Source organism: Rhinolophus hipposideros, assembly GCF_964194185.1.
Source record: "Rhinolophus hipposideros genome assembly, chromosome: 1".
Lineage (NCBI taxonomy): Eukaryota > Metazoa > Chordata > Mammalia > Chiroptera > Rhinolophidae > Rhinolophus > Rhinolophus hipposideros.
This window is the reverse complement of record NC_138047.1, coordinates 56,916,841-56,942,558: the sequence shown is the minus strand read 5'-3', so window position 1 is coordinate 56,942,558 and position 25,718 is coordinate 56,916,841. Positions and strand designations below refer to the sequence as shown.

The following is a 25,718-nucleotide window of genomic DNA, read 5'->3' as shown; positions in this document are numbered from 1 at the left end:
AAAACATGAAAACCAGAGTTCACTTAGTCATATCCCTAAGGGCCACTGTGCTGGGCTGGAATGGGAAAGCCAGTGTGGCACTCATCACTCACCTGAGATGCCTCTCAGATCGCGGGTGGTGACAAGATTAGAGCAGACGTGCTGGTGTCTGTAGATGGACTCAGATAATAGAAAATGCAAGTTGTGCAAAGGCATGGTGGAGATAAGGGGCAGCATTCCATCCTGGTGTGGGATCTGCACTGAAATGTGAATTCTACGGGAAAAAAGGGCAGAAATAAGGGTTTAGGTGCATGCTATCAATAGTTCACATGGTATATTTCTTTCTCAAAACCCAATTTGTCTTCACCAATAAATTTACCATTTTTTTCTCCCCTAAAGATTTCCATGTAAGATTTCTCTCTGAACATGAAGGTCTGACAAACAAGCAGGGTTGGTTTTCCTCTCAAGAGGGCCTCCAGACTCAGGACTGATAGCAATCAAGAGTCATAGATTTATTTTTCTACACAAGAAAAAATAACATCACAACCACACGTTATTTTAAAGCTCTCTTTTGCTTTAAATCAGGGGTGTCCAAACTTTTTTCTATGTTTTTTACCAAGGGCCCTTTGTGGTAAAATACACAAACAGCTGGGCCACTCACTCGAGGTGAAGTATGAATTGCCTCACCTGGTTTATTTAAGTAAACTAAATATATTTGGGGAATTTGCTGCGGGCCAATAAAAAATGGATAGCGGGCCGTAGTTTGGACACCCCTGCTTTAAATGGAAGCTTCTGTTCCTTGTGAGCTCAAGCTGAGTGACAGATTAGGTGCTGCTCTCCTTTGCTGTCACAGTGATGTCTGTGGGGGCTGGGTAGGGTTGACACTCTTTTCTTTCTTTTTTTGTTTTTTTGTTTAAGTATTTGTGCCAAAAAGACATCACTGAGCTCTTAAAGTCTAAGGCCAATATCCCTACCCAGACCAATATCTTAGAAATAGTAATATCCCACTACTCATACTGTCCCTACCCAATGGAAAGACCCTTCTTCTCTTTGCTTTCAAGTTCCTGAAACACTACATATTGGCCCTCACTGGTCTCGGTCTGCAATATGCTCTCCCCGATCTGCATTCCTCACCACTTAGCACCAGGAAATCTGTAACTTATTTACATTGCTACTACTTCATGTATGTTTTCAGACTATGTGTATCTTGCCTCCCACTCCGAGGACCATTTCCCTCGCGTCTTGTGTTTCTCTAGAGTGTGTAGTATACAATTCTAAATAAAATATAAACTTAATAAATATTCGTTAAGACTGCACCACAATAGAACTGTACTTACAGGCTGCATGTTTTTTCATTGCATAAGTTAAAAATTTCAGAATGTTTATTGAGATGCATTTTGATTTTTTACAGCTTCTTTGTCCGAACAAAGACCATGTTTATAAGAGGAATTAGAATTTGGGAATATGAACAAGATGGCTCTTTTGCAAGGAAGGGGTCAGTAGCACCCTGGGCACTTCTGTTACTGCTTTTGAACAAAGATAAATTTTATTCTGTTAGAACAAAAAAAGGATTTGCATATTCTTGGCTCCATATACAAATTTGGTTATTTTTCCATGCAAACAAACTGCTTTCTCTGAACTCAGTTGCTCAAAAAGGCAAACATTTAAATACTGTGAGGCTTAGTGAATATATATGACATACATGAGTTCTTTTTATGCTATGCAAAAATGAAAGTATCCACCTTCCACCATCATGGTGGCACAGGAAAAAAATTAAAGCACATCTGCCCAGTGTCTTAGTTTCTTCATTTGTTCACTAGATAATCAGTGAGTTACTTTTAAGGGCCACTGTTCTAGGCAGAGAGGATGGATGCAAAATAAATAATCATGGTCCGTGCCCTCACCATCTACTATGGAGACAGAGAGAATGAATGATGTTGATGCTCTGAAAGAAGAACGTGGGTGTCACAGAACTGGAAGGAGGAGCTTCCAAATTACATTGGAGGAAATGATGGAAAAGTTCCTGGAAGAGATGCCATGAGCTAGGTGTAGTACGAGAGTCAGATTTCACTACACTGAGTGGAAGAGGATGGGGGAGAATTGGAGTCAGAAGTAGCATCATGGCAGAGACATGCTACCTATAAGAGTTTGAAGCCCTGGGGAAGTTACATGTGGATCTCTGGGAGGACTGGCAGGTGAAAATGACAAGGTGAGGGGCATGAAGCTAGTATAGGCAAGGGGCCAGATCTTAGGGTGCCTTTAAAGAAGTTCAACTTTTTCTGAAACATTCATTACCACTATTGTTATTTTGCCAAAGTATCACTCATTGATCTGTCCCACTTAGCAAATGCACAAAGAATAGCATGAGATTCACTCCTCCCTCTCATTGTGGAATGTACCACCTGTCTGACCTGTTTGGATGCTCCTTGTGTTTGACGTCCAAGTATTTCAAGGTAGCGATGAAGGACTGCGCCTGGAAGCCTCTTGCTGTCCCAGCCACCACTGGGGTGTGACAGATAGCACTGTCTGTTCCAATGGTAACAATGTTGCTTCTTAAAGGGGTCCCGACGTGGCCCACCTTGTCCACAGCCTTTGCCACACAACGTACATGGAACCTCCGGCTGAAGTAAATGCTATCCAGGACCTACCGGGAAGAATAAAGCACCTCAGACATGTGTATACTAAACAGCTCTTTACATTGTATCTTCTGGGGGATATAACATAATCAGTTCCCAATACAAGGTAATTCTGAAGACCACCCATCATCCATTCATCCATCTGTTCACTCATTTGCCCCATAAATACTGAATTTCTACCAGGAACCAGGCACTACGGACAGAGCAGTGAGTACTTCTAGCCTAAGTTAGTAAGTCAGACAATGAGTAAGTAGACAGATATGGAGCAAGAGCCCAGAGATGACTGAGTACCAGGGACAATGCTATTCTCCTTATATATTAGGTTCAGCATAAGGACCACTCAACTGGTTTTCAGCTCTTCCAGCAAGAGTCACTGGTCTCCAAGTCATTTTTGTTGAGGGCATCGTGTCAGGATATAGAGGAGAGGTGCTTCCTTTCCAGGAAGCACCCTTGTTTTTCTTTCCTGCCCAGTGCTTTCCCTTCTCGAGCCCTAACTACACACCTCGCCAGGGTTACAATAACATGCAGCTTGAAGTTGAGAACTTAGCTTCTGATACTTACTGGCCTTTGAAGACCTTTCTACAGACGCTTTTACACTCCCAGATATACAGAAGCCATAGAGTGCTTAACTCAGTCTATGCAGAGGCAACGTAGCTCACCAGAACCCTTTAGGTTATGTATGCAAACATATAGGGAAGCACATAACAGGAGTAATTAATTCGTAGTTCTGTGTGCCATAGACCTCCCACAAAGCAAACATATAAACTTATATATTCTACCCCAGTGAAAACAATTTTCACTGAAGTCCATTAAAGATTAAAGAAGAGTTTTCCATTAAAATTCTTTAATTAGCTGCCAACGCTTTATTTATTTATTTACACATGGAATTAGTTCAAAAGGAATGTGAGGCATCTTACCAAAATGCATAAAATGCAATGATGTTAAGTAAATAATTGAGGAAATAAAGATAGAGCAAAGGAAACTGGGGTAAAAGTATCAGTCGCCAATTCATTGCAAAAAGAAAAACTGAAATATAATGTAACCTCATAAACTTGGTACCTGTTAAAAATGTATACTTGGCTCAAATCAGACCATGATTTTGTTGAATAGAAAATTAGATACTTGTGAAATAATAAGCTGTTAAGTCTTGGCATTTACATTGTTTTAATAATATAGAAGATAATTTAAATGAGGTAGGTTATGTTGCAAAAGCATGGATCTTCCGGCCTTTCTGAATATGTTGTGCCAAAGACAATGGGCATGAACAACCCCACTTGATTCGAAGCCTCCCATCTGTGTCTAATAACTTTCCTCCACCATTAGCCCATTCAAATGATGTACTTATTAAAGTGAGAACAAACTGTAGGATGAACAGGAAAAATCAAGAGAAATTTCAGTCCGAAAGAAATCTCTGATTTCCAAAATTATTAAGTGCACTAATTTCAGTCAAAACTCATTAAGTGTTACTCTGGGCCAGATACTGGCTGGGCCTGAATCTCCACTGCTTTTAGCTCTTTCTGAAGAGAATAAACTGCACTGGTGTCATGAGCGGTCTCTGCAGTGCATGGTTTCCAGAGGCTGGGAAAGCCACCCCTGTCCTCTGCTCTCTGCTGGTGGCAGAGGTGTGGGTCTGGTCTCTAACTCTCTGATGACAGCAACTACACTGTGAACTTCCTTTCATGTGCTCCCACAGGGCTTTCTAAAATGCCGATTGCTCAATAAGAATTTTGTCCTTTCATTTAATCACTAGCCCTACTATGTGCCATCAATGTGCTGGCCACTTTGGGATATACAAATGTGGCAGAACCCCTGCTCCATGTCCTTAAGGAGTTTATATCCTACTACTTATTGAATGATTGAAGAGATGTGAGAAAAAAATAGTGATCATTAATTGTACCTACCTGGAATCTTTGACTTACTCTACCATTTATAGGTCACTTTGATATCTGATTTGTCCATGACCTTGTTAGTTGGCTAAGTAGAAGAGGTATGATTTTGCAGATCAGGAAACTGAGACTCAGAGAGGTTAAGTAACTTCTTAACATCACATAGGTAAAAACAGGCAGAATCTATATTTGTAAACAGGTTGTCTAAGTTCTCTTTCTACTACACCTTATATACCTTCCTTATATATAAGGACAAAAAGACTGTGTGTACCTGCTCATTTGTTTATTTTGTTCCAAATGCCATGTATGGACCTTAGGGAAATTGATAGAGTCAGAGAAATAAAGAGAAATACCAGTTTTCCCCCTATGCAGCCAGGCCCAGACCCCTAGACCTACCATGTGGTTGACACTGGTGAAAGGCGTATTGTCGGTGACAGTCTCAAAGGGAGACCGGGCCCCATTGCCATCAGTGGGGGCAGCCACTTCCCAGCTGAACTGCACAGATGTCTGGTTGATGCCAGCCTCACTGCAGCGCTCCTTCATGATGGCATACTTGGGGAAATGAGGGTTACAGGGGGTGACGCAGACCAGCGGGTAGCCTGGGGAGGGGGACTTCTTGACACCGTCCTTGTTAACTTCTTCTACATGGTCATAGTCGGCCAGTGTGACAACCTGCAAAGGAGCGACAAAGCTTCAGCCCGGTTGGGTCTGGGAAAGGTCAGAACTAACGCTCCACAAGATCACTTAACTTCCAGGGATTCTTGGAAATGCAACAGAAGTTTACAAGACCTTGCTGGGCATCCCTAAAAGGTACTGCAGACCTTTAGCAGTACAGAAGATCCTCCTACTGCCTGAACTAAAGTCTTATTATCGTATTAATCTTATTCCTAAATCAGAGCTCTATCACTCATGTGAGAAAAAAACCAACCTTTCATTTCCCTGCACACTCTAATCAAAGCTATATCGTGAATGATGGTTACTAGGTTAAATTGTTAACAGTACACAGTTTGGCAAAATAAAAGTAAATAAAGATAGTGTATTTCTTCCATGGTCAAATAAGAGCCACATTTTGAAATGATCCTTCTCCTATATGAGACTAGTCAGAGGAAGTTACTCTGACCGCTTCATTGTTATGGGTTAAGATCCCCTTGGCAACCTCGAGGCATTTTCCTCCTAACTGTAAAGTCAGTGTGTTCATTCTATTCATCCCCAAATCGGTAATCAGGATACTATGTTTCTACAGACACTTAATTCTATGTGTGTGGCCTGTATGTAGGATGATGTATGTGGGGTAGTATTACTTTGTTTTACTCTTCCGGGTCCCACCAAAGCAACAAGAAGATCAATTGTATTGTACTTCCTGTCTGTATCAGACAAAGGTATCAACATGGTTTGATCCTATTCTTATGTCAGAACAGGGTTTCTCATCCTTGGCACTATTGACATTTGTGCCAAATAATTCTTTGTCATTGGGGCTGTCCTGTGCATTGTAGGATGTTTAGCAACATCCCTGGCTTCTACCCACCACATGCTAATAGTATCTAGTGCTACAGTTGTAACACCCAAAATGTCAACAGAGATTGCCAAATGTCCCAGGGAGGTGGTGGGTGAAGCTCAGGGGTCTAGGGGGAGGGGACAAGATTGCCCCCAGCTGAGGGCCACTGTGTTAGAAGAATGAAGACGTATAGCACCAGAAGTCCTACTTCTCTCAAATTCTCATCTAATAGTCACTAAGACATAAAAGCAGCAATCCTTCAGGTCAAGCAACTCACGATGGGTGGTGCTGGCAATATGAGACTCCCTGCTGCCTCCTGGTCTAGAATTGTCACCGTAGCAGTGGTCACATCACCAAGAACGGCTTCCACTGGGTCATCTGGGCCAAGGACCAGGGAGAAAGATTCATGCCATTCCCGATCTTCATTGGACAGGATTTCGACTTTAAAAAAGATATGATCCACACCTTTGCCAAGGACAGAACAAAAAGAAAACAAACCTTCTTGTTAGGTGACCTCCCCAAGACAGTACAGGTTGGCACTCCCTAGATTTCGTGTTAAATATGTCCTTTCCTTTAGAGGTTTTCTATAAATGCAGGGGCTGCCGATCACTTTAACCCCATCTCAAGCGGGGAATCTGTTTTATAGACCGAATTCCACCTGTGGCAGAAGCTCAGTATTGTAGATTTACTATTCAACTCCATATGAGGATTAATGGTCCCTGCCTGACACTAGCTGGCAGTAGTAAAAATCTATGATCCAAAATACACTCCATCCTGGTTATGAGTTTTTGTTTTGCTTAATTTTTCTTTCCCCTTTACACTTACGCATGAGCTCCTATGTGGCTGTGAGCGCCTGCACACACAGACGTCCTTCAAAGCTGTCTCCTGAGAAGAAATAGCTCAAAGGCGACCTACCAGGCCAATCTCGCAAAGACAATACTGTGAAAGTTTGGCATTCTTAAAGAGGGAGGGCTAGAACTTGAAAAAAAAAAACCCTTCCTTTTCTGTGAGATGATTCCCTGCAGGTGCAAACATCCCTGGTGGTAGCTAAAGTCCCCTCCCTCCTCTTCTACAGACATCTAGACTGGCTTATTTATAAGAACTGTCTTTCCCCCAGACCCTTAGGCAGGAAAGGAGAAAGTAAACACACTCAGAAGAGAGGTCCTTGTGCAGATGTGGAGGAAGGCCAAACACTAAGCAGACACACATAGGCTGGAACTGAAACCCCTTTAAAGTTCAAGGGGGGTGAGAGAGACATACAAAATCCCCCAAAGTCATTTCTGAGGGAGTCATTTTCTCCCTCCACCTGCCAAGACATCTCTGAATAGGCTTTCTAACACTGTTGTCCACTTTTGGCTGCATCATAAATGATGCCATCATCTACATTAGCCATTACATCTTTCACTGTTCCAGAAGGTTCTGTGAGAAAACCTAGTATACAATTCAACCCTTCCCTGTCTCACTCCTCCTATCAAATTAATACATCACGTAGTTAAGCAGCTAGTTGTGATCTCAATCCCATCTTTCGCTCTCTCCTGACTTGTCTCCATTGCTCTTTCTAGGATAATCCTTTTCTAGAAATGCAATAATAGGGTATCGCATTTTCTAGTAGATGTTAAACCACTTGAGCACAGCCATTGTGCCTTCTGGATTTTAGTAATTCCAGCCTAAAGGACCCAGCACAGTAGTTTGTACAATGTTTCTTAAATAATGGCCATCACATATGTTTTTTAAAAAAAACAAGTGCTCCAATCACTCAACCAAAACATAGGCTTACCACCACCACCACCACCACCACCACCACCACCAAATCTTTTTAAATGAACCAAAGGTGTTCTGAAGTAAGGGACCTATTTTTTTCCTTTTGCCATTGCATTTTTATTAATTAAAGATTTTAAAGACTCCTATGATCTCAAATGGGTGCTTAACAAATACTTCATGCTATTGGAACTACTGTTCTCTTTCATTTTTTTGCTGCTCGTTCCTTTATTCAAATGTAAGATATTTGGCTCTCTAGTAAGTAAAATCTGCAGGTGGGATTAGCATTCAATTACCGGGATTGAACTTTAAGACTCGGCTCTTTGGGTAATAATCCACACCAGACTGGGCAGACCCATCCCGTGTGCTACAGCGGATCTTCGACGTCCTGTTCTGATCTCCTCTGCGGATCACCTTGATGTTCAGAATGGCCGTAGCATCTGGCCCCGAGGGTTCTCGGACTTGGTATGCTGCTTCTTCAAACTCAATGGTGGGGGCTGAGGAAACATGGGTAGGGAAACAAGAACAAGTGAGAAAAGCAGGAAGGATGGCGACTCCCAGGAAAACACCTTCTAATGACAACAAGGAGTTGTGCTCAGTTAACAGTACAGGCAAAATGGCTTGCAGTCATAAAAATCAATCAGTATTTACCCCTGAGCAATGCTTGGGAAAAAGGAATTTTATTTGTGATTTTGTAGAAGTTTTTTTTCTCACATGTTTCTTATTTAAAACAATATAGTGGGAAAATATTTTTAAGGACTTTGGAATTCATAATGTCCAAGTTTCCATCTAGGCATTACAATTCACTGTTCTATAATTTGCACAGTTAATCGTGGGACTGAGACATAGTAGGCAACTGATAAGTATCTATCAACCGATTTCATGAATCAACTCCTTTTCATTTATGATGTGTGAATTTCTAACGTTTATAATTAATTGCATTTATATATGACTTAAATTGACCAAATCCATCTTTTTTATTTCTGGTCCTTTGGATCCTCCCTCTCAGTGCTCTCACCTCCCCACTGCTGGCTTTCCCTAACTTCTTACAGGTTATTTAGTGAAGAATGGAAAGTTTTAGTGACGACCTACTGCGATAATTCAGGAACACAAGACTTCCTAACACAATCTGGTTTAAGGTACTATTGTCATTGGTAGGGCATGATTAACAACATGACAATGATTTTTATTAAGAAATTCAAATCATGCCTTCTTTTCTATTACATTCCCATGAGGGAGGGCACGGTGGTAGAGGTCGAGAGAAAAAGACAAAGAAAACAATGCGAGCAATTACAAATTTTATACCATTTTTTAAATTAAAGTTTATTGGGGTGACAATTATTAGCAAAGTTTCATAGGTTTCAGGTGTACAATTCTATGATACATCATCTATATATCACATTGTGTGTTCATCACTTAGAGTCAGTTTTCTTTCCATCACCATATATTTGATTATGCCATTTTAATATATTATAGAATTTTGCAGAATTTTCTAGACTCTCTGTGTTCATTCCCCTCTTTCCTTCTCAGAAAGCAATTCTTTCTAATTATAGAGGATGAGACTCATTTGCAACTTCATACTTTTTAAAAAGAATGTTCTTTGAAACTTAGGAGTGTCACTGTTAACAGCGTGAATTTGTTACCACTCTGAGCTTCAACCATTGGGTTTTCTGTGTGACTGGCAGAGGGACTTGAAGCGCAGTTTCCTTGGGAAAAGGAGTAATTCAATTTTAAGGCTGGCTTTTGTTATCAATGTTCAAATTCATCCATGATTTTACACTGGAAACCCTAAGAGTCTCATTGACTGTCAAGTAGACTCTAGAATCTGACAAAATAAAGCTCACATCCAATTTCACTGCTTGCCTCTCTGTAACTAAGAGCATATATTATATAACTTTGCTGATTTCTTCACCTATAATATAGGGGTAATAACAACTACCTCAAGGGATTACTGTTAGGATTAAATGAATATGATAATATGCTTAACATGATTCTTGGCATACAATAAATATTCAGTAAAAATAGTTATTATTATTTATAACATTATTATTCATTCACTTATTAAAATATCTGCTTTAATAAAACAAATACGTCCCAATTTGGAACAGATTTTGTTTCCCCAGCCACCTGGGCCTCTCTTTACTAACACCTGATTAAAGAATTTAAGTTTTTTTTTCCCCCTTAGGCTAGTAAGCCAAGTCAATGAGAGAAAATAGGAATTAGACTTTTCCTGGAAGGTGGCAGTGTTTAAATCAGTTCATTGGACTCAATTGATTCTGATTGTATTTCCAATTCTGCTCCTGAACTACAGTGACTTAAACAGTTTCTATTCTCTATCTTAGCATCTCTGTCCCAGCTATTAACCATACTCATTCCTTATCTCTTGGCAGTATGGTAGGGAGTAATGAAATTAAAAAACCTATAAACTTATTGAAGCTCTACATGAGGGTGATCATTTGCTGCCAACATTTTATATAAATACTCCAAGATTGCTATCAGTAGGCACTTTTGTAGCACCTTCATTTTTCAAAACACATATAATTACATTATTAGTAAATGTCATGTGCATTAAATGTACATTAGAATAACTCTTACCATCTTCATCGTTGGATATGGTGATGGTGGCCATGTTATTCTTTCCAACTCTGGCTCCACTCCAGTGGTTTCCAAGAGGATGGCCGAGGTAGACCCTGAATTGTTCCTCAGGCTCAAACATGGAGTCATCATGGATGGAGACAGTACAGTTCTTCATCTAGAGCCAATGGCACAGGATAGATTAAAGTTTGCAGCAAGATATCAATACCTTACTTGGTTTTATTTTTCTTCGTTGCAGCATCAGAGTCAACATAAATTCAAAGGATCCCAAACTGTTTAATGTATAAAGTACAATGTTTATATCTAACAGTTCATGCCTGAGTGGGACCTATCTATATGCGGAGCCTTGCAATGAGAACATTCCAAACCATTTTGAATTACTGGTTATGAGTTATGAAAAACAAGATCAATGAAAGAACCCACTAAAAAGCATCTGTAGAACATTTGTGTGCTGTCCCATGTTTTGCCTAGGCTGACCAATGCACTGACGCATGTTATAATAGGCAGATTTCTGACATGGGGGTTTAACATAGGATTAGACTTCCTGGAGAGCTGAATAACGTTTCTTTTCCATTGTAAAAAATTGAAAACTCTTATAAAGAACTTAGAAAGTCCTCCTGTTAGGCTAAAGACACCTTTAAATGCTCCAGAACTCTCAAATATGCTGCCAAATGGTGTCTCATCTGAAAATTGCTGAGTAGGAAAAGTCTCAGAACACAATTTAAATCCCTGTTTGATGACAAGAAGTCAAATGTTTCTCAAACTGAATATTCTCTACTGAGGATTGTATTCTTGAGAAAATGTAGAATAAGGTCACAGCATTTTAGATAATGGAGCAGCCTTGATAGTAGAGTCATGTGAGAAGTGGGATTATTTTTAGTTGAACAATTTCAAGTCCACTATACTACTGTATTGCACAGGATATGTGGGTCTAGAGAAGTTTCACTCTCATTTTCCTAATTATACTAAATGTTAGGAGAACATCCCTGTGAGCATTTTTATATGTGGCTTGCTAACCTGAATTTAAATTCCTGAAGAATGTTCCTTTTTTCTACCACATCTTCCTCACAATCAGAATTTCTTTATAGAAAGTATGAATTTAGTAATGACTCTTCGGGATGTCTTTAAAAGAAGACATTCTAGTGAATGACAAGTTTCAAAGACATATTGCTTAGCAAGCTAAGAAAATAAAGATTCCAAAAGGTGCTTATGAATAATGAAAGATAGATTGTCATGTAGGTAACACAGACTATTAGACTGTATTTCTTTATAATTTCATGAAATAACAAACTGCCTGTTGGATAGGCAGATAATCCTCTTTTGAACTCAAAACAAATACAGACATGTAGACTCAAAGCTAAAGATTACATCTGTAGTATTTGTGCGTATTTTTAAACACGTGTTTCAACCTGCCACCGCAAAATTCCCATAAAACACATAATGAAGACAGGGCTTTTATGAGTCACAAATGCTTAAGAGGCTGAAAGTCCCAAAGAAGGAAGCTATTATTTATTTATTTATTTTTGGTTAGTAAAGATGAACAGAGGAAGAATCTTGGGTAAACTGGGATGGATAAGGTCTTCTTATGCTAAATTTCAAAAGGACTAATCACAAGGCAAAAATTTGATACACTGGCTTATATCAAAATTGAAGACTTTTATTCAACTAAGAATACCATGGTCAAAGGTAATAGGTAAGTGATAGACAGGGATAATATATTTATAATATCTAAAATGTCTAAAATTGGCAAGGAATTAATATTTAGAATATACAAGAAAGTGTATATTGCAAATCAGTAAGAAAAAGACAGCAATACAAGAAAATAAGGAATACAGGATAAAAAGAATAAATTTCCATAGGAGGAAACTCAATAAGCTTACAAGCATATAGAACAGTATTAATTAGAGAAACACAGATTAAAATGACATATAACTTTATACATATTAGACTAGCAAAAATTGAAAAGATAACTAATGCTAAGTGCTGAAGAGGATGTGGGCTTATAGCAGCCCTCATGTGACATTCTAGAAAGTATTCTGACACTATTTTTTCAAATTAAGTACATGCATGTCCTATGGTCCAGCAGTTTTGCTGCTGAGTATATTACCAAAGAAATCCACACTTAACACATATAAGGATACACTGCAGCGTTATTAGTGGTGGCAGAGGGTTATGAGGTGACTGATTGGGCGCTCTTGTGATTCCTTACTGCCTATTGCTGAGAGTGGATGGATAAAATGTAGTAGATACACATCAGGAAATACTATGCAACAGTTGGAAGCAACAGATTGGATGAACACATAAATGACACGGATGAACAAAACATATTGCTGAGTAAATGCAGTAAACGTTTGAAAAAAAATAACACATTAGCAATTGTATACATTAAAAACTATGCATATAAAATAACCAGCATTTTTAAAGAACAAATACAAATGAGCTCTGAAGTGGGGAAGGGAATGTGACTGGAGAATTGATGTAAAATAAAATGAATAAATAAACAAAATAAAAGGGCCTGGAACAGGTCAAGGAGGACTGTGTTCCTTGAACCACGGGGTACAATTGACTCAGTCATCTATAACTTAGATCCAAACATGGAAAAATGTGATTCTCATTCAATATACACGTTTGACATACACTGAGATGCAGGCTTTGAGTCTGATGCAGTCATACTTAACGATTGGGGCTTTTCCGGGGTTCCTGTGCACATATGTGCATTCATCCCTTTTCACATACATCGTCAAGAGAATATGACTTGAATCTATTCAACCAACATCTGCCTATCTGATCCCATACGATTGATCCTGTACTAGGATGTATATTGCCCTCGCACAGGGGCGCAGGTACTAGAGAATTATCCCTTTGTCCTCTAGGTAAACTTGTGGAGTGTGTTCATTTCTTACATAGTTTCATAATAAGAGGAGCCTCATTTATTTGATTCTGCTAAATTCCAAAAATATTACGCATCATCTAAATTTCCCAACTCAACCAATGATATATGTATTTGGTTATAAGTGGGAGACCAAGAAGATAGCTACGTACAAGTAGATGATATTACTGAAATATTATCAATTAGTAAGAAACTTCCTAGGATGTTCAGAACTTGTCTAAATTACTTTACTATGGACAAATAAAAGGCATTAAGGAAGAAGAGAATTCCATCTTTTAGCAATCATACACCCACTTACCTTCTCTCCTTTCAGAAACGTAATCCGCGAAGAGTCTGTATTTCTCCTTTCCTCGAAGTCCTCCATGACCCGAGCTGAATGGCCCTGAGTATAGCACCTTACTGACGACTCATAGCTCAGGTCTCCACTTCGAATGATGGGCACATGCAGGACACCCTCCTTCTCCTTCACTAGGAGCAAATCCTTGGCAAACTGCATGCTGGGCACTGGAGGAGAAGGAAAGATGGAGGCATTGTTACAGGGAGACAGAGGCGGGTGGCCTCAGCTCCTGTCAGCCCTCAGCACCCACATGGCAGGAGAGCTCCGTAAGGGCAACCTTAGGTTGGCAAATCACAGGTGGTAAGCAGATTTCAAGACATGGTTGCTGCTCTCGGGACAAAGGAACTGCTTTCACTGTGAGTGCGGTTCCAATAAAAGAGAATAAATCAATTTTGCATCTGTTTCTGTTCAGCTTCAGGGTAGTTGCCATCTCAAATGCAAGGAGGTAATGCAAGTAAAGAAATGGGCCAGGTATAAGGAAAGTGGTGATAGAGTCATGCATACTCAAAAAAGTTCACTTTCTTCTAAGACTACAATAAGGAACACAGCAGTGCAAGCTTGATGATAAATGGCCATTCACATTGGTCCTGAGGCCAGGGAGAGAACAGGAAGAACTGGTGAAAAAGAAAGAAGAGGCCCTGTTTAAAGGGGGTCTAGTCTTCCGTTGGCAGATCTTCGTATTTTTAAACAAAGCCAGAGATCTGGAGTTTTATGTGCTATCTCCTAAATATAAAAATAGTAACCAATTAAAATAGTAAAAAGAAATTCCAGATAGGTCAAAACTATTTGGGCCAAACAAAACACATCCACATGCTGAGATGTCCAGTGGTTCCCTGGCCTGTGACTACTGCTGCAGAGCTACCACTTCTCTTATAATTCACACGGCCTCATTTGACTTCAGGGAGGAACTGGAGCCAAATCGCAGTTAAAAACAAGGGTTTCGGAGTATATAAGCTTGAAATTCTATCCCAGCCCTGCTGTGATATAGGGCAATCGACTTAGATTTTCTGAGGCTTGTTTTTTTTTTTTTTTTTAATGTAAATTGGAAATAATATCTAACTCAGAGAATTATTGGGAGGATTGAATTTAATGAGTGTGTATGTGTGGTGCTCAATACAGTATCTGGCACACAGCAGGCACTCAAATTTTGGTGGGAGTTATTATCACATGGTGATGATTACCCCCTATTTCCAGCCTTCTCAATATGAAGGGTAATTTTTTTCTGCTTCCTTCCTACAAAGCCTGCGGTAATTAGCTGTGCATTAAAGCGTGTCCCCATCTACGACCAACATTTTGTTGACTGGTACTTATTAATGTCTTTCTTTTTTTTTAATTAAAATTTATTGGGGTGACAATGGTTACTAAAATCACATAGATTTCAAGTGTACAATTCTGTAATACATCATCTATATATCATGTTGTGTGTTCACCACCCAGAGTCTGTTCCTTCCATCATCATATATTTGACCCCACTTACCCTCTTCTACCACCCCCCTACTCGTTTGCCCTCTGGTAACCGCTAAACTATTATCTGAGTCTATGAGTGTTGGTTTCTTTATTTGCTTGTCTTGTTCCTTTGTTACTTTCAGTTTTATATACCACGTATCAGTGAAGTCATATGTTTCTCGACTTTTGCTGACTTATTTCACTCAGCATAATAACCTCAAGATCCATCCATGTTGTCATAAATGGCACTATTTTATGTTTTTTTTATGGCAGAATAGTACTCCATTGTATATATGTACCACATCTTCTTTATCCATTCATCTATCGAAGAACACATTGGTTGTTTCCATGTCTTGGCCACCATAAATAAGCTGCAATGAATATCGGAGCACATATATCTTTATGGATAAATATTTTCAGGTTTTTTTGGTAGACACCCAGGAGAGGGATTATGGGTCATATGGTAATTCTATTCTTAATTTTTTGAGGAACTTCCATACTACCTTCCATAATGGCTACACCAATCTACATTCTTAATTTCTTAATAAACATTACAAAAAGGTAGTCCCTCCAGTTATATGTCAGTCTTTGGGGCTGCAGGAAGATGACGTTACAGCTGTAGTGTTCTACTTCCTGTCTGCATCCTGGATATGCTATATATGCCTTACCAAACCCGAAAGGAAGGAACAGAAAGGGTAAGCATTCAAGCATTCTCCACTCAGTATACAGAAAGCTGTGTTGGCTTCCAGTCTGCCCACTGCTCAGAACGGTTGGCATTAGCAAAATGAAACAAACCCATTATCTGAGTTAAGCCTAACAGTTATCATTTATTACTAAAGAAAAGCCCAGAAAATATTTCTTAAAAGAACATTACATCTAAAGGAAAATCAACAGCTTTGGCATTAGGCCTCCAACATTAACCATTTAGGGCTGTGTCATCCAGTAAAATGGCCTGTGCTGTTAAAAGGGTGGCGAGGACATGACCCAGCACAGGAGGAAAAGAAGGAAGCTCGTTGCCAGGTAAAAAGCAACACAAGCCAGGAAGCTTTTCTGCTCATGGCAGATTATCCAAGGGTTCGGATTGATTTTTCTCGCTGGCCTGACAGGCACCAAGTCAGATGAGAGTTAAAAGCTAGAGTGGTAATGTTTGGGTTTTAAAATGCATTAACCAACCCAACTTTCTCTTGAGCTGTAAAACACTCCTTTTTTTTTTTTCTCTTTAACAAGATATGAACCCTCACTCCTAGTCGGAAAAAAAAAGGAAGTAGGTGAAAGCTTCTCATGATTGTCTGCTGGGCAGTCCCTGCTTTACAAAGCCCCCAGTCCAGTGGGAGACTAAGGACTCTATTGTCAACGACTAGGGATGCTGATTTGAGTCCTCCTGCGTGAGGTAGAAGGTTTGACTCGATCTTCTCTACCAAACTCTAGAATCTGACAATTCTAAATTTCATCAATTTTCCCCTAGAAACTACTGTCCTTTCCTGTTCATCTTCATGTTACTTAGATTAGATCTTCAGCGGAGACTGACATTTTGTTCATATACCTGTTTCTATTCATTCCTGCATGCCATCTACAGGAGTGCCAGTAGTGGTTTCCTAAAACAAAAATCACACACCACTCCTCGGCTTGTCAGTGTCTGTTGCTCCCCTCTGCTTATAAATTCCTTAGGCTAGAAGTTAAGTCCTCTTAGAACTTGACTCAAACCCATCTTTACATTTCATTTCCTTCTATTCCCTTCCTGCCAGGCTCAAAGCAAAAGACAGCATCTCACTGTATTCCAAATATTCATCTCTCGGAATTTTATACCTCATATAGACTATCTCCATTTGAGAAGGTTTATTTTCTTCTCCATTAGGTCAACTCCTATCACACTTGAAGACTCAGCTTACTCATCAACTCCTTTGTTAAATCTGCTACAATTCTTCCACACGTAGTTACTGTTCAGTCCCCTCTGCTCCCACAGTACTGGATTGTTAGCACTGTAAAGTTATTTATCATAATACATTCTATTTTTTCTGTTTAAAGGTCTTATCCCCCAATGAGATGTTGATTTTTCTTGAGGACACAGACGGCCAAGGCTTAGACATTTTTGTGTGTGTCTAGCAGAGTGCTACAAAAATGAAAAATTATTTTTTTCCTATATTTCTATGTAAAAGTATATGCATGCATGTGCTCATACACATATACGCGTGGGCGCGCGCACACACACACACACATTTCTTGAATGAAAATGTGAATGAGTTCCAATGCATACACATAGAAATTAATGGGAAAAAATAGAACTACAGTTTACGCCACAAACAGGCATCCCCAATCTCTTACCATCCTGGAATGTGTCATTAATTGCAATGACAGCCTGGAAGGGTTTGGTCAGTTCGGCCCCTTGTGCTGAGCTGAGAAAAACCACAAAGGTCTCCAGTCCTTCAATTACTGGATACTGAGTGTCATCCAAGATAGTCAAGGTGCAATACTAGAAGAAAAATCAGAATGTTAACTAGACTTATTGGGGTGAGCATTTTGCAATATATACAAATATTAAATTATCATGTTGTACACCTGAAACTAAAATAAACTTATATGTCAGTTGTATCTCAATTAAATTTTTTTTTTTTTTAATTTTAAAAGAAGAAAAATCAAAGCAAATCTTATAGAATGCCCAACATATAACACTCATTTGCTTTCGGGAGATTAGGACAAAGGTGACAACTTGCCTTTCTTTGGTTGTCTCAAGTCTTTTTTTTTTTTTTTTTTTCGCTTCATCCATAAAACTACTCTTTTTATTATACACCCTTAGGTGGTTTGTTTCTAGATATTTACATCAAACTAGTGTGGTTTCTATCCTAAATATGTGGTGCTGGATATCAGATGCTGAAAATGTCACTTGGAGACTTTGTAGAAGATCCCTCTAAGTTTGTTTTCTTGTTTGTATGTTTGTGTTTTTGAAGAAAGGGGCGACAGTAATATCACAAGGGGAGTTTAAGAGTCCTCCAGAGAGTTTGGAGAACAGACTAGAGACAGACCACATTAACAGACCCATCCAGCCTTTCACTGCTCTATGCTCACCTGCTCAGTGATACCTGGCCCAAACTCCACCTTCCTAGAGCTGGGAACGTAGTCAACTCCTGGAGTGGCAGAAGCTGGGTCCGAGGGCCGCGTTGCACACCAGACAGACGTCAAGGTAGAAAGGTCAGTCCCATGGCGGGTTACTGGAATCTTCACTGTGCCTGAAGTGAGATTCACAAATTTCACTGAACGAGAGAGTCAGTGGGGCTTTCTCAACAACATTCTCCTGCACAGCAGCAGCTGTATTATCCTGCTGGCTTGTCTATTCCAACTTCAGTGACGCCCCTGTGCTCCCTCTGAGGAAGCCTGAGAGGTGTCACCACCCCTCTTATACTTGACATTAAGATGAAGAACGGATTTGGAGGAGGGTCTCAAGGAGGCAGTGCTGAAGAGATAGACCCTAGGGGAAAGTGGTTTTGTGGTTTCACAAAGGAGACTGTTCACAGGAGAAGAACAATGACTTTAAGGGGGGAGGATCCATTGAAAAACATTTCAAGTCTATTTTGGGAGAAGAAACTCAGAGACTAGCACCTCAGGGATGAGTCAGAAAACAGTCAATTAAGGAAGAACCAGCGAGGGGACTCTATGGGGCCTGAAGCTGAATGTTTCTAATTAAATGTTCCTAACTGGTTTGATTTTCCTATTTTATCCAAGTGGTGCACACATCATTACTTAAACCACTTGTGCTTATTGCTTATCTTAGGAATGAAACTCACCGTCTGGTCTATGGTGACATCATACTTCATAGGGTCCTAATGACATACATGAGCAATTTTAGCTGATTTCACAATCACATTTTTCTAGCTATGTTGTGGGGTGACATGTAGTGATGGCTTGGTATTTGGTATATGGGAAAGGAAACATGGCGTAGTCGAAAAGCTCTGAGTTCTAATCCCAGCTCTGCTTGATCTTTGGTGATTTATTTAACCTCTCTGGGCCTCCATATGCTTTCCCATATAATGGTAGCTTTTCCACAGAAGATGAAGTGAGAATGCATGGAATGTCCATCACATGGTACTTGGCATTCAGTAAGAGCTCAAAAATATCACTTCCCACTATCTGTCAAAGTATCACCTTCGAGGAGGTGAAAGGCCTTGATCAAGTGACTCGGATCAGTGGATACTCATCACAGCTGTGCTCTTTCTGACAGTATGTCTGCCAGCACCACGCAGCAGACTTTAAGATCCTTATGGAACCAACCAGAAGAGGGAAGCAGCCTGGGTGGAAAAAAATGTGCCCACTGGCTGCTTTGGGCTATTATGTTGTGAAAACACTGAAATTTTAGAATTTATTTCTTTTACCAGCTAGAAGGATACTAAATAACTTATGTCCATTCTCAACAGATCACATTCCCCTCCTTTGCAAGCCAAAATGCTTAGCACCATGCCTTCCTTCTGCACCACAGACATCAGTCAATGAAGGTCTCGGCCAGATCCCTTCTGGCCATCGGTAACCAAAGCAAGAAAAATTGATGGAACTCCCTATTCTTCACTACTTTCCATTCTAGGTTGGAATGACTAGCATGACATATATAACACCTCAGAACAACAATAGAATTCTCAGCATTTTAAGGACATTGTCAAACTTGAGAGAAAATCATTCGAGAAAGGGATTAGGAAATGGACGAGCGAACTCTGGACATGCTCTCCCTTACCTGCATCCTCGCTGACCGTGAAAGCCGTGTTGCCCAGGGACACAGTGGAGGCATCATTGGGACCACTAATAAGCACCTTGGCCAATGACACCGTTCCGATGCGGGCATTGGCAGAAGCATCTGCCAGGGCAATCTCAAACTCTTCCTCCTCTTCGTACTCGCTGTCATCAATGAGCATGATGTCACAGGTGGACATGGTGATGCCAGGCCCGAAGATCACGCGACTCTCAGCAGACATTCCTCTAGATTTAAAATCAGAGCCCGATTCCAGAGCATAAAGGCTACTTCCCATAGCTGACTTAGGGATTGTGTAGCAAATCGCAGATACAATGCTGCTTGAATCCCCTGAAATGCAAAATGGCAAGAAAACCAAAGCATTTGAATGAGTGCTTCTCAAATTTTAAAATCTCTGATGAATTGGTAAGCTTGGTTTCCTCCGACACACTCCATCACTATTTCTGTTCACACTCTGACATGAAATCTTCCTACACTGCAGTCTCTTTTGAGCCTATGGGATAAACCCCTTGAGGATTTAACATACCCCAGATGCTTCACCAAACAACTTAAAATGGATTTCTTATTCTGTGAATTTTGTGCTCTGTTAACTCACAAGACTCATTGCCCACCATCTAAGAACACAGCGGGTAGAAAGATAAGAGACATATTTGGTACTTTAAGTGGCAAAGTAATTGTATCTTGAAGGTAGTGCTATGAGCACAGTTCACTGCCTTTCTGAATAAACTGCTGCATTTTAATTCCAAGGGAAAAACAAGCTCGTTTAAAAAAACGAAAGATAAGACAAAATAAAACCCTCTTCTCTGTCCAAATGACTTTACTTATTAGTGCTGCCTGTTCTGGGTGGCAGAACTGGGTGACAGCCTGTTCTGGGCCCAGTTTGCTGGCCCCGAACAACCAATGGGGCTTGCTTGTTTTCTAAGTGGTGTCACCAAGGGTTTGCACTATCTACAGTGTTTGTTACACTAATACCCAGTCATCAGATTCAATAAAAACCTGACATCTTCACTTTTAGTCATTGTGTGGCTTTGAAGGAAAATTTAATTTCCATATGTTTTACAGTCTCAATATTGAACAATCATAAATCCATATAGTCTCTGCTTTCATTTTCAGCCCCTCGAGAATTGCTTTATTTCTCACAGTTTATTCCTCATCTGAGCTCTACAGGTGACACTCACATAGGGAAATCTTTAAACACATTTTTGTTTCAAGAACTAAGATGAGGAACCAGTTCTTATAAATCATAACTTCCCTCCTTGACCAAGGCTAATAAATATTTTATGGATTGGGTGATTAAGAATACTGAGTACATAAATAATTTGCAAGGCCAAACGTAACCAGTCTTTCAGTCCCATTAAGGAATAAATGGGAGTGCTAATAACTTGAACTAAGAAGAGAAGCTTTCTGAGAGTACTCACTATAGGTAGGATCATTATTAGGGACATGTTAGGGATGTAAATTAGTGAATACATGTACAGGACTTACACACATGAGTTAATATGATACATCATCACTTGGCACATAAAAGGGATTCAATAAATGTTAGTTATTAGTGTAGCTCCTTGTCACCTTTGGCACCAACAGACCTTTTCTTTCAATAGGTGCAAACAGAAAACCAGCACTCTCGTTGACTCGGTAGGTCTTCTTATCAAACTCTAATGTGGGTTCATCCTCAGTGTCATTGATAATGACCTTCGCCTGGGTGAATTCCCCTAGCAGGGCATATGCTGGCATGCTGAGCTCCACGGTGAAACTCTCGATATTCTCAAACACATCATCATCATTGATGACAATAGTGCAGGATTTGGTGTCCTCTCGCTCATCAAACTGCACCTGTTACAAAGAAAACAACAAGGAGTTAAGCTGTGCCTCTGTTTCCCCTGCTTTGTTCCCCCAGAGCATCATGGGAAAAGAGGGCCCAAGTCCAGTGGGCAGAGCACTGAATGAAATAGCTGGTTCTTTTAGCCCCCAACTTCCTGCTGCGTGACCTGGAACACTTGGCTATCTCTTCCCATTCTTCATCTGCACATTGGGACTGATTTACAGCACTGGCACATGGAGGGCAAAGACATCCCCCCGTCATTTGGTGACTGTGGAAAAATATGTACGTAACTATTCATTTCCTGTTTTATTAACTCACTTGGGATAGCGAGAGTCATTTGGTGACTTAGTTCCCTTTCTATCTGTGGCAAGTTTAACTGGAAAGATCTTTGAACTTGGAGTATGAAGTTCTAAGTCCTGGTTTTGTTACTTCGCAGCTGGGTAAGGCTTTGAAACTTTACAAACATCATTTTCCTTATCAGCCAGATAATAATAACGTTCCTATTTCACAATGCTTACTGGGAGGACTAAAGGAGACAATGTTAGTGAAAGCACTAAGCTTATTTTAAAGTACTGAACAAACGCAAGATATTATCCTTCTTACCATCATATTACTTGTACAATCAAAATTGACAAAGAATCTCAGTGTGCTGAATAATGGTGTTTGAATTCAGAAAAAGTTCCAGTGCAAACAAGCTAGGCTGAACTTTAACTTTATATATATATATTTTTTTAATTAATTAATTTATTTATTAGTTTCAGGTGTACAAGACAAGGTAATACTTAGACGTTCATCATTTATATCCCTCACACTGTGAACCCCCCTCCCCCCATCCACTATCCCTCCGACCTCACACTGAACCATCACATTATATATATAAAATTATAGTCTTTATATTTGACTAAATCCGTTACCATGAAGATGGGTTAGATCCATAATGTGAGTGAACTTAGCCTGGTACAAAACAGTGAAATTGTTTTATATGTATAACTGTGAACTTACAGGGATTTGTTCTGGTTTTACTTTGTGTGAAAATAAAAGACAAAATCTTCAAATGGAACCAGGGCTATAAATTTGTTCAAAATTGAAATGGCAGGAAATGGGCCTGGATTGCACTTTTTGAAAACTGAGAGAACTGAAACATATGTAAAAATAGTCATAAACCTCTAAAAAAAAAAAAACCCACATAATTTTCATCAATGGAAAATTACTATTACATATCTAATCAGCTAATCAAATTAAGTGTTACTAAACTCCACATTTCCAAACACTCCCAACTAAGCGAAACTCTTGACAGATCTCTACTTGGGATCTAGAACACACTGCCTTTTATCTCTCCTTGAAAAACACAAGTACATGCCTTTTCTTATCATGTTAAAAGACTCCTTAGCTTATCTGTTCTTTTCTAATTTCTCATTTAAATTTCACATATAAGGCCTTTACTTAGTCCAGCTGAAATGCCTCAGAGAGAGGGTCTTCTTTTTAGGATTTATGTTGCCATACAAATAATGAAATTACTATGAGAAAACATTGAATAAATACCTAACAAGTGCTGGCATTGTACCATAATAAAAGATGACAAATATAGGGCATCCTGCCATAAAGGAGTTTCTTTCTCTCATTTTTTTTGTTAAACATTTTAGGAGTTTATTTGAACAAAATTTGATTCCAATCAGGCAGTGCCAAACCAGAGGTAGTTAGGTGCACTCCACCAACAGGAGCTAGGGATGAGACTTTTATAGAGAAGACATGGAAGCAAAGCCAAGGAGTTTACTCTTTAAGTCCTCCTCCTCTCTTTTGCTTCCATGCTCTACTTTTTCTCTTTCTCTCACTCATGCCCTGATACTAATTACCACCACTGTTACACAGAAACGTACAAATTTGTCTCTCTACCCCAGAAGTCCTCTCTGGCCTCCCTACCAACCTATACAGCCACCAATTTATTGTCTCTAAGGCAACTCACACTCAACATATGTGATGCAAAGTCAAGATCACCCACCAAACCTGCTCTCTCCTAGCAAGGGGCATCACCATCCATTTTCCCTTCCACCCCACTAACGAAACCACTGCTAAATCCCATCAGTTGATGGCTTACTCATCTGTTGAATCCGTCCACTTCTCTCCACCTTCACTTTATAATTAAAGCTTACACTTCCATCATCTCTCACCCAGCCTATCCAGGAGTTTCCCAATTGGTCACCCCAGATAAAGGGGAGAGAGGGTTAGGATTCCAAAGAATACGATGCCTTAGAGACATTTATTTTGGTCATGAAGCACAGTGGAAAGACTGAGAAGCTAGAAAAGTTAAGCTTTGGCAGCTAAAAACAATGGAGATTACATAGACTGTGAAGAACAAAGTACTATGGGAATGGCACATGGAAAATTACTTGAGGAAGGATGCCGATGGAAAGGGAGGTGGGACAAAAAGAAGTAGGAAGGTGCCACAGTACCTATAGCCATCACAGCCCGTGCAGGCAGTTCAGGAATTAGAGGCCCCCACCCACCTACCTGGCCGGCATACTCCACGTAGTCCTGCTGCCCAGGTTGGGAACTGATCCTGGAGCTGGAGGTGGCAGTGCCTTGTTCAGTGCGACACAGGACGATGGCATACTGGTTCAGGTTTCCAGTCCTCTGCACTGTGACGCTCACAGAGCCCGCCTTCTCACTGACATTGTAGCTAGAAGCACACAAAAAGGGAGTCTGAAATGCTACCCCTGGGCTGTGAAGAATTCATTTGTCTAATACCAGTCTCTTCTGGTTGGCTAGTGGTATCAGGCATTTCAGAGAACAGGAAGCTTGGTTCCTTTTAGAAGCCAGGTTGTAAATTGACAGAACGTGTTCACCTGGGACAGTCACAGGACCAAGTGACCAAGGAAGCCACGGATGCAGAGTGGTATCTGCCTCATTTTCAGAGAGAGTGGGAAGTCATTCAGAAGGTTGGAAGCACGAAGGCATTATGAACTTTGTATTTTGGAACATGGAGAAATGGTAAACAATCTCTCCCTAGTGTGGGAGAGTAATCAGAATAGGTCAGTGTGTTCTTAGGGAATTGGAAAGCAATTAATGATTTAGCTCTGGTGGGAACTGACTGGGCTGGATCTATAGGAAGTATGTAAAGTGTGTAGAGGAGTCAGGGCAGTGCCAGAGGTAATAAAATGAGAATTGGGCCTAGGTAACAAAGGTATATAGACAACATATATACCTTGTGACAGGGTGCTATCGACTGTGTCTCCCCCTCCTCCAAAATTCATATATTGAAATCCTAACCCCCAATGTAATGATATTAGAGGATCAGCCTTTGAGAGGTAATTAGATCACAAGGTAATTAGAAATTCTCATAAATTGGATTCTTGCCCTTAGCTTGGTCTCTCATCCTTCCTCCGTGTAAGGTTACAATCAGAAGACAACTGTCTTATGACCCAGGAAGCAGGCTTTCACCAGACATTAAATCTGCCAGCACCCTGATCTTGGGCTTCTCAGCCTCCAGAACTGTGAGAAATAAATGTCTGTTATTTATCAGCCACCCAGTCTATGTATTTCGTTATAGCAGCCAGAATGGACTAAGAACTTAGCTTGCTGCTAGGAATTTATATTGCTTTTGCAAAGTAGGAGGGAAACTATCCATGTGCTGTTAATTCACAATAAGTGTCTCGGTTTAGAAAAGCCCCAAGTAAGTGGGACCTGAGCTGGGCTTTGGTTTTCATCACTGAGGACGGCCACTGGACCAGGGCTTTGTGTCCAGTGTGGACCAGAGCAGCGCCTCTGAGAGGTTAGTCCTCACGGCCACCTTTGGGGCCTCTGTACTATTTAGTCCATTAAACATTAGAGAAAACATGATTGATTTGATTCAATTAATTAAATTTTGGTGGAGCTATACAAAGTGGTAAATTAACAGTAAAACATTACACTTATACAAGTGGATTCTGATTTTCCAATAATTCTCTAAGTGTGAATGAGTAATCTGGGGCATATGAAATCAAATTTTCATGTTTTCCTTTTTTTCTCCCAAGTTCTAATTTTCATCTGACTTATCATGAAGTTGATTTCTTAGAATACTGAGTCTCTGAAATGTAGATTTAAAGTTTTTTCCCCCACAAAAATTATAATCTTAGTTATCATTTAACCTCTAAAATCAGCACTGT

At 40.0% G+C, this 25,718-nt stretch overlaps 1 protein-coding gene across 1 annotated transcript in view; it reads right to left on the bottom strand.

The window, feature by feature from the left end:
- The window catches only part of FRAS1 (Fraser extracellular matrix complex subunit 1), a 423,267-nt gene that overhangs the window by 25,240 nt on the left and 372,309 nt on the right, over nucleotides 1–25,718 (bottom strand). The window contains exons 54-65 of the mRNA XM_081054857.1: nucleotides 24,085–24,253; nucleotides 21,341–21,587; nucleotides 19,740–20,084; nucleotides 18,086–18,246; nucleotides 17,345–17,492; nucleotides 13,538–13,743; nucleotides 10,350–10,506; nucleotides 8,051–8,251; nucleotides 6,274–6,461; nucleotides 4,898–5,173; nucleotides 2,391–2,623; nucleotides 93–253 (exon numbers count right to left, since the gene is read on the bottom strand). Of these exons, the coding sequence (XP_080910983.1) occupies nucleotides 93–253; nucleotides 2,391–2,623; nucleotides 4,898–5,173; nucleotides 6,274–6,461; nucleotides 8,051–8,251; nucleotides 10,350–10,506; nucleotides 13,538–13,743; nucleotides 17,345–17,492; nucleotides 18,086–18,246; nucleotides 19,740–20,084; nucleotides 21,341–21,587; nucleotides 24,085–24,253 (2,492 nt within the window). The remainder of the gene's footprint in view (nucleotides 1–92; nucleotides 254–2,390; nucleotides 2,624–4,897; nucleotides 5,174–6,273; nucleotides 6,462–8,050; nucleotides 8,252–10,349; nucleotides 10,507–13,537; nucleotides 13,744–17,344; nucleotides 17,493–18,085; nucleotides 18,247–19,739; nucleotides 20,085–21,340; nucleotides 21,588–24,084; nucleotides 24,254–25,718) is intronic.